General features: G+C 40.4%; 1 protein-coding gene across 4 annotated transcripts in view; it reads left to right on the top strand.

The window, feature by feature from the left end:
• MECOM (MDS1 and EVI1 complex locus) overlaps nucleotides 1–13,584 on the top strand; it is a 379,798-nt gene that overhangs the window by 340,843 nt on the left and 25,371 nt on the right. For 3 of the 4 annotated variants that reach the window (XM_075570633.1, XM_075570635.1, XM_075570636.1), the window contains 6 exons: nucleotides 2,801–2,903; nucleotides 4,082–4,298; nucleotides 4,662–4,809; nucleotides 6,161–6,317; nucleotides 9,695–11,045; nucleotides 11,513–11,600. In XM_075570633.1, the coding sequence (XP_075426748.1) occupies nucleotides 2,801–2,903; nucleotides 4,082–4,298; nucleotides 4,662–4,809; nucleotides 6,161–6,317; nucleotides 9,695–11,045; nucleotides 11,513–11,600 (2,064 nt within the window). The remainder of the gene's footprint in view (nucleotides 1–2,800; nucleotides 2,904–4,081; nucleotides 4,299–4,661; nucleotides 4,810–6,160; nucleotides 6,318–9,694; nucleotides 11,046–11,512; nucleotides 11,601–13,584) is intronic. The other variant, XM_075570634.1, reaches the window with a different exon arrangement.

The raw sequence follows: 13,584 nt of genomic DNA, 5'->3' as shown, positions 1-13,584 counted from the left end.
TTACATCAGTGAATGTGGGATGGTCAATAGAAAGAGTTACAGTACGTACTGTACATGTAAAACGAGAATGGGCTTTTTGACAAGGACACAAGAAAAAAACAGCTTACTGTGCACCACACGTATTCAGTTGCTTAATACTGCGCCTCATAAAATGAAGTGTTCATGAACTTTGTGGGGGTGTCATTTGTTGTGTTACAAAGTGATTGAGGAGTCAGGCTACTGGATTCCTTTGAAGGGAATAGCAGCTTTAACTCTTGTGTGGACTGTTTGTGGTGTTTTCCTCTGCCTGTTGGTAGATGCCTTTGAGATAGGACTTGCCTGGTTACTGAACATATTACTATGTTCACTATTGTTGTTGTGTTTATAGTTCAAGGTACATTATCTCCTGTTACCCAACGTTGTAACCTTGGGAGTAACTATGTGTCTGTTTCTTGAAATACCGACCAACCAAACTTCTAGCATGAGTGAAAAGCCTTACTTTAATAATGCTTTAAAAGTACTGGAGACAGTCACGTTTACAATCACAGGGAAAAGGGAGTATTGCAAAACTCAACTGTCTTGGGGTGTGTTGTCTTTTCAACCTGCCTGTTTCCGAGAAGCCATCACAAAGTTCTAATATGTCACAATTCAAATGTCAACATGCTGCTGGAAAGGAAGCCAATACGCTGAACCTTTGAAAGCTGCCAAAAAAGAGGTGATGCTAAGTGTTGAGAGAAGTTCATTGTTCCTAAAGGGAAGCGAAGTTCCAGTGTGAACATTTTACTTGGTATCATACACTGGGTGTTCACAAAAAATTGAAATCACGCACCCATTCAACATCATGTCGGGCTGTGTATTTCATAATGCCAAATATGTTTCGTCTAGGTCCCACGTCCTAACCCGATAAACAAACCCACAAATTGCAGAGTACACAATATACTCTACGTTTATAAATCGGTAGTTAAGGGATCATATTTAAATGAGTTATGAAAGCTGCAGTGACTTTGGAAAATGGTATATATCAAAAATGAATCATATTGAAGAGGTCCAGCAAAAAAATGTTATCTTGGCATTTTAATGTAGTTTAAAACTGCTGGAGGATTTCACACAAACTATGTTTATCATTAAACATGTAAAGGTCATTAGTGAAAGCTCTTGAACTGATTAATTAGTACAATATAGATTGTAAACTCTCATGGGTCAGAGCCCGCATTACTGCTTTGTATCAGGTTGTTCCTTATTTGTATGTCATTCTGTTTCCATAATTTTCTAATCTCTGTTCCCTCGCTGTACCGCGTGGCGGAATATGTTGGCGCTATACAAATAAACGATAATAATAACTGCACAGCAAATATTTGGACAACAAAGCACAGTACTGTTTGATCAGCATAGATGTTCTGCCTGTGTTTGACCTGAAGTGCTGGTTACTATGTAACAATGGTGCAGGCGCACGGGTGTGCAAACTCGTCTCCCTGCGATCCCCTGCCTGCTCTCACCCCCTGCTTGCGTCCCCTCCCCTCTGCTCGGCTCCAGCGTCAAATGACGCAGTGGGGTCATGTGACATCACTTTACCATGGCAATGTCACGTGACCCATGACGCCAGGTTGCCATGGCGACGCGTCACTGGAAAGTTAAGGTAAGTACAGTGCAGAGGCCTCGTGCGATCCACGGGATTTCATTTAAATGCCTTTGGGGGAAGCAAGGATTTTCTGTAACTGCCGTGCCCCCCCCCCCCGAAAAACACACCCCCCGCCCTGCTTGCGCTCCCCAGTTTGCACACCCCTGGTGTAGGGAATAATCAAAGATTTCACTTTCAAAACTATTTCCTTCTTACTATAGTAATGCTCATCTTCCAGCTGCCAGGAAAGCGTTAGCATATTTCCTCTGTATATAATATAATGACGAGTAGTCCAGTTGTAATGTTGGTGCCTTTCTAGCAGACGAACACATTTTGGATCCCAAAGTCAGCTCACCTTGTGACGTTACGGAGAGTCTCAATCTCCCAGGGTCTCGTGCAACTACATTAGATTGTAAGCTCTATGGAACAGGGCCTGCATGAATGTTATGTGCAGCACTGTGTACACTATACGCTGCACTACATACGAAAACATATTATATGATCTATGTACAGTTGGCCTTTAGAGCCATCTACAGGAATTTTATGGGAAGTACGTCTCAATATGTGTAAGGTAAATCGAATTAGTGTGTCAGGGGTTGCCAACTCCAGTCCTTAAGAGATACCAAATAGGTCAGGGTTTCAGGATATCCCTGCTTCAGCACAGGTGGCTCATTCAGTGGCTCAGTTCCCTGATTGAGCCACCTGTGCTGAAGCAGGGATATCCTGAAAACCTGACCTGTTGGTAGCTCTTGAGGACTGGATTTGGATACCCCTGGTGTATGTGATATATACGTAACGGCTCTGAGGGTATTTTGACATTACATTACTCTAGTGAAAAGAGCACAATTTAACTCAACTTGCAAGAAACACATCTATTTGGCGTTGCAGTTCTTATATATTAACTTTTAAACATCAATTTTTGAATTTCTTATTTTTATAATGGAATATAAATATTTTAAGCAATCCAGCACAATATTCCCATGTGTCCCCAGACCTTGCTTATGTTGTCGAACTTCTATTTTCTCTGCAAACGAAGATCATGTCCGCGAGGTTCTGATTCATCAATGTTTTGCAGGCAGCAGGGTTATTTTTGGTAGCAATGGAAAACCCAAATATTTTCCTGGCCTATGTCCATGTAATTATTGTTATGGCGACCCCAACGACACACCCTGGCATTGACTGTACGATCTCTCTGTCTTCCAGATATTTTACCGAGTTGTAGCGGACATAGAGCCAGGAGAGGAGCTCTTGCTGTTCATGAAGAGCGAAGAATATATCCATGAAACAATGGCTCCAGATATTCATGGTTAGCAACATAACATATACATATATCTCATTGTTTAATGCCCAAACGGTATGACGGAAACGATTAACGTAATTTTGTTAAGTCACTGAAGCAATAATTGACTTAAAACTCAACTTTGGAGGACACATTTTAATGTATACATGTAGATTATTAGTTTGTTTATCAATGTATCAAGATGTTATTTGTTAGGCTCCATTTCTGTTTCACTTTGGTTGATTCTTTACACTGCATCTAATGCTATGACTGTTTTTCACCATCCCTAAAGGGTTCCCTGCCATTTTCAGGTCATTTGAAAATGGTACCAAATACAAAAGAATTTACAATGCATCTGATCTCAGACGCGCTATTAGAGAGGGTTGGGGTTCCTTACAATGCATCTGATCTCAGACGTGCTATTAGAGAGGGTTGGGGTTCCTTCAATGCATCTAATCGCAGACGCACTTAGATAGGGATGGGGTCCTTACAATGCATTTTATCCCAGACATGCTATTAGAGAGGGGTGGGGTTCCTTACAGTGCATCTGATCTCACACACACTACTAGAGATGGTTGGGGTTCCTTACAATGCATCTGATCCCAGACGCACTATTAGAGAGGGTTGGGGTACCGTACAATGCATCTGATCTCACGCGTGTTATTAGAGAGGGTTGGGGTTCCTTACAATACATCTGATCTCAGACACACTATTAGAGAGGGTTGGGGTTCCTTCAATGCATCTGATCTCAGATGCGCTATTAGAGAGGGTTGGGGTTCCTTACAATGCATCTGATCACAGACTTGCTATTAGAGAGGCTTGGGGTTCCTTACAATGCAGTAGATCTCAGACACACTATTAGAGTGGGTTGGGGTTCCTTACAATGCATCTGATCTCAGACACACTATCAGAGAGGATTGGGGTTCCTTACAATGCATCTGATCTCATGCATGCTATTAGAAAGGGTTGGGGTTCCTTACAATACAATTGATCTCAGGTGAACTATTAGAGAGTGTTGACATTCCCCAGGATTTCATAATATAATTATAGGGTTCCTTAACAACAAAAAAAAGGTTACAAACCACTGCTCTATGAGATGTGTAGAAGGTCATTGGCTTGAAAAACATCTTTATTTTTGTTGATTGTTTTCATATATGATTTCACCATCATGTCTTTTCAATACAAAGAACTGCTTTTTGTTATAGAGGAGCGCCAGTATCGTTGCGAGGAGTGTGACCAGCTGTTTGAGTCCAACGCTGAGCTTACTGATCATCAGAAATGTCCCTGTGGTACCCCTCACTCAGCATTTTCTCTGGTTGAGGACAGCTTTCAGCAAAACCTCAATGATGAGAATGACCTCCTTGAGATGCACCACTCCCATGAGTGCAAAGAATGTGATCAAGTATTTCCAGACATGCAAAGGTTAGAATTACTATGTCAGTCCCATATTTGATATTCCAAATAGTGTGTAATGCTGGATACACGTCCATACACTTCGAAAAATAGTTCCATACCTTTCATTATGCCATTTGGCAGTTGTATGAATGAATGGCTAAACCTGTTAGCGCATCTTGCTTTTTGGGTACATGTGACCAGGTTTAAATTAAAAACACAAAAACCTCTTCTGTATGTATTTGCTACATGATATCAGATCTCCATAGGAATATAGCTCAGCTATATATACACATGGAAAGATAAAGGCCATTTTGTTTAGCATGGAAGGTAAATGTGTAACTATTTCTAGAATCCCTTTATGTCTATACTTATATGCTTTTCCTTTCCCAGCCTGGACAAACACCTGCTGTCCCACACAGAGGAGAGAGAATACAAATGTGATCAGTGCCCAAAAGCATTTAACTGGAAGTCCAATCTAATTCGCCATCAAATGTCGCATGATTCTGGAAAGCACTATGAATGTGAAAACTGCTCCAAGGTAATGTGAATTTGTGTTTGGTTATCTCCGAGATGCAGATTCACTAGCGTGTGGCAAGCTTTAGCACGCCGTTAACTCCCATTCATATGAATGAGGCTGAAGCTTAGCACCCCTTAGTAAATCTGAGCCCTAGTGAGTTATCCAGGGTTCATACATCAAAACATATTCTTTAGGCCGTGTCCATGTAGAGCGCGCGCGTGTCCGTGCTCGTGGCACCATTTGCACCTGTAGCTGGAGCGATTTGTGGCCATGGTGTAGACGTGACCGGGAGGCATGTCGGAGGCGTGGCTGTGGTGTCATGGAGCTAGTTCGCCCTCATTGGTTGAACTGGTCACGTAACCCGACAGTCGCGGGGCAGAAACAAATGTATTTGTCTGCTCATGAATTGCAAGCGCCAGCGCTTCTCCTCGCGTGCGCGGTCACGCGCTCTATGGCCTGTCTCATAGAGGCACAGCATTTTTATCGTGCCGCGCACCATCGCGAGGGCGGTCACGCTTACCATGGACGCGGCATAATGTTTACTTTATTCATTTGGATAATAAGCTGATGAATCAGATAGTTACTACAGCTCAACCCCATTATAACGCGATCCGTTAGAACGCGAATCCGCTAATAGCGCGATGCAAGCGTGGCTCCCAATTTGTGTATTTATGAATACTTTACAACACGATCATTGGTACTTTAAATACTGTATTGTATTATGCATACAATTGTACATTATTTCTAACGCGATCCGCTTATAGCGCGATGTGATTCTTTGGACCCCAAGCACAGCGTTATAAGGGGGTTGAGCTGTATCAAATAATTTTTTAGAGCATGAAGACCTAGAAATGAGAGCTTCTGGAGATATTTCCCAACATACATCTGTCTAATATACACTGCATATACACATAGTATATGTTTGAATACTTCAGTAATTGAAAATGTAATCCTCATTGATGAAAACTCATGGGCAACAAAACATTAATGAATATATCGCCATATCACTTATTCCTTTATATTCTATTCATACATTTACGTGTTAAAAAAGTAATATAATATGCTTAATAAATACCAGCTACGAAAGCATCAAGGCCACAGGTGTGCATTGATACTTAAAACCCCTGCCACCGAATTTAAGAGATGACCACTTGGGCATGATTGAGGCCACTGTACAGTATATCAAGAAATGTGTTTGTATTGAAGATACCACCTGGTAGTTAAGTAGGTAATAGATTCTGTATGTTAACTAAACATAAATGGATGTAGAGTTTATTGTGTCTAAGTATATAGCAAACATTTATAGAACCAGTGTGTGTCAGACTATTGCCATGTCTGTAAATGTACTGACTAATGTGTACTCATTTCCTAGCAGGTTTTCACGGATCCCAGCAACCTCCAAAGGCACATTAGGTCTCAGCACGTTGGCGCCCGAGCCCATGCATGTTCCGAGTGCGGCAAAACATTTGCTACTTCGTCAGGTCTTAAGCAGCACAAGCACATCCACAGCAGTGTCAAGCCCTTTGTATGTAAGTCATTTATTTTAGAACGCAAATAAGTACAGATATTTGATAACTTACAGGCGTTTCCTTAGCTAGTTGGTGAACTAAATACGTCTTTATTTTTTTTATTTCACTCTTGCACTCGCTTGAAGAAATAAATAGGAAGTGAAGGATGGAATTCTTCAAGGGAACATCCTGTAGGAACTGCCTTCGGGGCTTGACAAAATAGAAGACTAAAAAGTTATTTCATTCCTGAGATAATTGTATGGGGAAGTACTGCCTGCCAGACGTAACAGCCAGTAATGTGCTTGTTGATAAATACTTAAGACTTAAACAGAATGTCATGTGTCTTCCATTTGAAGCATCGTGGTCCTAATAGATTATGGTTCTAATGACATATGCCCTTTCAGAGTCCAGACAAACAGTTCAGCTATATATGGTGTACGCCGTTACTTTACAGCTAAATGGGTAGCATTTTCCAAAACAAAAAGACAAAGACATGCTTGAGGCAATACAAAAGTGTGTTCCATGGTTATTTGTATTTCATCTTTCTAGACACATTGAAATATGTGATGCACTTAAATAGAGCCCAACATCTACTGTAATTTCTTTCGTGATGAATATTCTATATAAAAATAATAACTTAGTTATTGACAGAAACATAAGAACATCACTTAAGAACTGATCAAAACAACCAATTGTATACCGTATATAACATAGGATCAGGCCAAATGGTCCATCGAGCTCAGTGAAGATGGACATCCAAAAACAGCTACTTTCCAAGTTCCAAGTCCAATTAGCTCTCGTAGCTTTTACTTTGCCCCCTCAAAATAGTTAATTTCCGATTAAATGTGTAAAATATTTTATTACGATTTCAATAGTGTTAACCAAAAGAAGCAGAAGCTAAAGAATGTGAAACCTTTCGAAAAAGGAGATGCTTTTCAAATAATTTATTCCAACATATTGTGGTAGGCAGATGATATCCAAACAAGGATGAGTAATAGCCATGTAATGACAGAACTAAAGAATGTGTACATCATGTACTCAAAGTATTTCTCATGTGAAGGTGCTATCGGTTTTCCAGCAACAGCCCACACACAGTCTGTAGCACTATAGTCTGTTTATGGCAACTGTCTCTTATTTCATTATTCTGCTCCAACTTGAGTGAAAGCTCACCAACACAAAGGTAATTACTCAGTGCCTCCACAGAATCTTCAGCTCTCCCAAATAGAAACCACATGCTATAATTGGCCCAACATATTCAGTGTGCTACTTACGGTGTTTAATAAGCAGAAAATATCGTATTCCAGGGTTCCCAGAAAATTACAGACTCGGGCACAGTGAATGTTGATGGGTAGGTTAAGGCACCTGGGGGCTTTGTGGCTTTTGGTAACTGTAGGAGATGTCACGGAGTGATGAGAAGTGGTTACGGAAGAGTCCATGTGCATGCTGTGCCTACACCCCAATCTTAATTTGAAGGAGAACATCAACTTGTAGGTGCCAACTGTAGAAGTGTGGGTCTTGTGTGTTGTTTTTGGGTATGGAAGCTATTATTTCATCTGTGTTGCTTAAAGTGAGATGTCACATGTGTGCTCATGTAGAAAACTATTCTAATTTCCAAAATCTGCTCTAAAGCCACATTAATGCAGGAACTCTCTTGTTCAATGCGTGAGGCCCATCAGTGCAGAACTGTATAATGCATTGCTTGTCCCTTTGGTATCCAAGCATTTAATCCATGTTAATTAGTATAATAGCATTTTTACTGTGCCATCAATAGTAAGTAACCATCAAGGTTTTTTTCCTGTATTATTTAATTAGTCAATGTACAAAAGAAGCCCCAAAGAAGTGATCATTTTAAACTGAAGGCAAACAGAGGCAAATAAATCCCCTCCTCTCTGCAAGGTGTTTCTCGCCCTGTCACACTGCTATCCCAATCAGTGCATTGCATATACAGTACATTACAGCAGGGGTTCTCAACTCCGGTCCTCAAGACCCCTGCAAAGGTCGGGTTTTCAGAATATCACTGCTTCAGCACAGGTGACGCAATCAGTCCCTACATCAGCACAGGTGGCTCAATCAGTGGCTCAGTCTTCTGAGCCACTGATTGAGCCACCTGTGCTGAAGCAGGGATATCCTTTAACCCAGACCTCTTTTGAGGGGTCTTGAGGGCTGGAGTAATGTGTAGCTTTTTTTCAGATAACACATTTTTATTTTGTTACTTGTTACATGAAAATACATTTGAATTTTTTTTATATATTTCCCAGCATGCTTCCCTTCCCGTTGGTCAGCGCATGCTGGCATGCGTTATTTTTTTTACATACGAGTTAAGTTGACATTTAATTAAAAATGCAGATGTCAAATAAAGGCAATATACACATATTGTGCATGCGTGTGTGATACTTGAGTTAATAGGTAATGCAGCTCAATGGCGGAGTAAACATCGGAGAGATGAGAGCAAGTGTTCTGGATTCTCAAGGACAAGGGTTTACAAGTGCAGGAAGGTTAGCAATAGCACTGGTGTGAGTGGAAGTGAGGGGACGTGATTACAGCTCATGGGAACCAGCAATGCAGGATGAGATACATTCAATTCGGTTTCCTTCACAAGCTTAAAATAGAGCTATTGTAAATTCTGTCAGCCTTTCTCCAACCTTGCAAAAGGATTGTTGAAAATGTATCAGAGTGCTCAGTGTTTACTGTTGCGTGGCTTTGATGTGTGAATGATGAGAGCGTAGTGATCTGTAATGCAGTTGCAATTGCCACATTCTTTACAGGAACACGCAAAATAGAATTCTATGTCTGTGACTTATATTGTTAAGTGCCAAAAAACAAAGTATGAAGGTGAGCAGAACATCAGAAGATTGTCATAACCCAGTAGTTATTGGATATCCTCCAATGCAAAGTGGTCATTGATCATTTAACACTTTTTGAACTTTTGCCTCCTATTTATAAGGTAATCACAGGACACAGAAATCTAAGATATGTTGTTAACCTCCCCTCCCCCCTCCCCACCGATAAAGCTATATATTGTAATTATAATTAAACTAAATACATTTAAAAAAATCTCTGGTGTATGAACAGGATCCCTCACTAACCCAAACATTTACCCGTATGAAAGTGGTAAGTCCAAACAATAATAGTATATATCTTCCAAATAAGACATATTTTACGTAACCCACTAACACTATATATGTATTAGTCAGAAGTGTGAACAATACAGTAAAACAACTTATATATCTCTATTGAGACATAGGTAAATTCTGCTTTTACTGTGGCTGGGTCGAGTTCATGTCTTCCGGCATCTAAAAGGTTAGCAGATTTTTAGTTTTGGTGGGTAATGCTTTTGGAGTTGGTATCAGTGCAAGATGCACACACAGTACTTTGACATGTTTCCTGTTTCTGCACAGGTGAAGTCTGCCACAAGTCTTACACTCAGTTTTCAAACCTCTGCCGACATAAACGCATGCACGCTGACTGCAGGACTCAAATCAAGTGCAAAGACTGCGGGCAAATGTTCAGTACCACGTCATCACTTAATAAGCACAGGAGATTTTGCGAGGGGAAGAATCACTTTGCGGCTGGAGGATTATTTGGTCAAGGCATTTCACTCCCAGGAACTCCAGCCATGGACAAGGCTTCTATGATTAACATGAACCATGCAAACGCAGGGCTGGCAGATTATTTTGGTGCTAGTCGGCATACTGCTGGTCTTACATTTCCAACGGCGCCTGGATTCTCTTTTAGTTTTCCTGGTCTGTTCCCATCAGGTCTATATCACAGACCGCCTCTAATGCCTGCCAGTTCACCTGTGAAAGGACTACCAAGAGTTGAACAAACGAGCAAAAATCCACATCTGAACAGACCTCAAATACTCCCAGCTACGCAGGACATTTTGAAAGCACTGAGTAAGCACCCATCTCTGGGCGAAACTAAGGCTGGGGAGTTCTTACCAGCGAGCCGCTCTGACCAGAGACCACATGAAAAATTAAGTGACCAGTCAGAGAGCAGTGACCTGGATGATGTAAGTACACCAAGTGGAAGTGACTTGGAAACAACCTCTGGTTCTGATCTTGACAGTGACATTGAAAGTGATAAAGAGAAAGTTAAAGAAAACGGTAAGATATATAAGGAGAAAATGAGCCCTTTACAGAACCTAGCTGCAATAAATAGTAAGAGAGAATACAACAGTCACTCCATTTTCTCGCCATGTTTAGAAGAACAAACCGCTGTGTCAGGAGCTGTGAATGATTCCATCAAAGCTATTGCTTCGATTGCTGAGAAGTACTTTGGTTCAACAGGACTTGTGGGGCTTCCGGATAAAAAAGGTGGAGCATTACCTTACCCTTCTATGTTTCCCCTTCCGTTTTTTCCAGCCTTTTCCCAATCAGTGTATCCATTCCCTGACAGAGACGTCAGGCCGGTACCTCTAAAAATGGAGCCAGAGTCTCCAAACGAAGTAAAGAAATTACAGAAGGGGAACACCGACCCTCCCTTTGATCTTACCACCAAACGTAAAGAGGAAAAGGTTGTGGCAAATGTGTCTTCAAAGCCTGCGGCTCCAACTTCTTCAAACCATGACCAGCCTCTGGACTTGAGCATTGGCAGCAGAAGTCGAGCCACTACCACAAAACAGACAGAGCCCCGGAAAAACCATATATTTGGGGAAAAGAAAGACATTGACCTAGAGCAGAAAAAAGCATCTGAGCGCTGCTTACAGCATGCCAGACCTGTTCCGTTCTTCATGGATCCTATTTACAGGTAAGACATGAGTATTTGGCTCCTTAAGCATCATTTAATATTTGAGGGAATTAATACGATTGTCCTAAAAATGAACACTGTTATGTATAGAAACACTAAAGGGCATTGTACACTTACTCCCTATAACAGCATCTAATCGAACAATGGATGTTTAAGATTTCCAGATGCATTCCACATTCCAACATCTGCTCTTGGATAGGACCTGTTTCAAGCTGGCATTATAGGGCACTATCTGACCGCAAAAGTATATTTCCGCTGAGAAATATATATTGCAAACAAATGACAAACCTCCAATATGTGACCATTTATAATGCTAAAACATTTTGTATGTCATTTAATAAATATCCTTGAAATAAGTAAAAAAAAATTAAATTAAAAAAAAAAATGTTTTATTACTGATAATATTTATATTTGCTGAAAACCAGTCACAGAATCACCATAGAGCATTTCAATATCTACATTTTCAGGGTAGAAAAGAGGAAACTGATGGACCCCTTCGAAATTCTGAAAGAAAAATATTTACGGCCTTCTCCCGGATTCTTATTTCACCCACAGGTATGTGCAGAACAACACACAACAGTGTTTGTTTTTACCAATTAGCAGTTAATTTGCAGGAATCTGCAGTTCATTGTAGGATTTTATTCAATCAAAAACAATTACACATTTTTGAGACTCATCCCTAAGGCTGCGCATATAGTGCCTGGTGACGCGACGTCACGGCAAAACCAATACATTGAATCCGTTGCATGCGCTTATAGTAGGCGCGACAGCGACGGAGCGACGTAGCGTCCCAAAATTTGGAAGTCAGTGTTATTTGATTTTTGAAGAGACAGTCGCCACATGTGAGCACCTATTGCACTCTGCCCCCCCCCTCTCCCTTGGTGACGTCACTAGCCTTGTTGCCAGCGACGTCACTCAAACTCGAAGTGCAACTTTCGCCTATGGCGACGGGTGACATCATCAGTCCTGTCTCCGTCAGCGTAACTATAAACGCGGCCTAAAAGGAATGGTCATAGCTGCTTTTACCCCGAAGTATCACAACATTTTTATTAAGTTACTTAGCTTCAGATTTCTGTGTGATAATTACCCCTTTTTGTCTATTTTGCATAAGCTTTTTGACTGGTAGGGTCACTAACAACTTTATATTTTAATGCCATAAAAACGAGAACCACAATGTTTCGACTGAACTTCTAACAGTTTCTAAAAACCATGATCGCTATGGAATAAAGAATAGGATCTGCTGGCTCATTATAAACACACACACGCAGAACACATTTTTGAGGTGGATAGATAAATATTTAAGATGATAATACTTCTTGAGGAGCACAACTCTATCCATGCAGAATAATTAGGCAATCATGGATATGGGTTAGCGTTAGGTAACACGACCCTTAGGATGTGATTCTTTGGAATTATATGACCTTGTGTGGTGACCCCATCTCATGAATGCATGATAACATAAATCAAGGTTTTCTAGGGGACAAGCTCGGTCCATCATAATAAAATTATTAAATGTTACAATAATTCCATAGAAAGATGCAGCTCCTGTAATCTTCCTCTGGCTATTATTATTGTGCTAAGAAATACATTTTTTTTATTCCAACCCCTTAGCACCGGGGACTTGCATAGAACTACCATTGAGCCCTAGATGTAGTATCGCATTCTGAAATAGATTAGTCTGTTCAAAAGGGAGTTGCTTGAATCAGCAAGGGTTCATCAGCAAATGTTACCTACAGATACAGATGATTTAGCCACTAAGCCAATGAATAAAAGAAAGGGGTGAGTTACAGCTTCATTCTAATTAGTTTAATGTTTAGACAACTGCAAAACAGGTGCATTCTCTCTGCTACACAAAGATGTTTTTCTCCCACAAGGGAGTAAATGCATCAAGCTGTTTTGTTTGCCAGAAGAAAATGTATTACTCTATCAGTCTGATTTTGGAGCACTCACAGGGACAGTTTTAAAAGTGCATTTGGTCCACATCCAGGAATGCACTCATTTAAAATGAAAATGAAGTGATCTGATAGAAGCATTAGGTATGTCAAGAACCTTGCACTGCCCTCAAATCCGTGTTTTAAAATAATTTTTCAGGTAAGCAACTTGGTGTGACAGTATTAACCGGAAATCGTATATTATAATATATATATATATATTAAAGAAATAATATATTAAAGAAATGCAGTTCGTTACACAAAATGTTGCCATGTTTCAATAAAATGTGTGGCAAATGCGTGAAAATTTGCTTGCCCTGGTCATTAATGCCCATTTGGGACCACGGTGTTCTAACAGAAAGCTACCTGGCTTAGCATGTCCTCCATGTATTATATTCTTCATTTCTTAAATCCGTGATATGTGATCTTAATATGCAACCTTATTTTAAATGCTATATTTACTAGTAGCTAGAGACATCCAGACTGGTTTCCATGCAAATAGCATATACATTAGCATCACTCCTTATTACATTAATTCAAGGGATTTGGTCATAACTCATAAGGTGCCTTACAGTTTAGCACCATTTAGTAAATAAGGCTTTCTAAGC

This window comes from Ascaphus truei, chromosome 14 (genome assembly GCF_040206685.1).
Source record: "Ascaphus truei isolate aAscTru1 chromosome 14, aAscTru1.hap1, whole genome shotgun sequence".
Lineage (NCBI taxonomy): Eukaryota > Metazoa > Chordata > Amphibia > Anura > Ascaphidae > Ascaphus > Ascaphus truei.
Note: the sequence above shows the minus strand (reverse complement) of the source record. Positions and strands in the feature narration are given on the sequence as shown.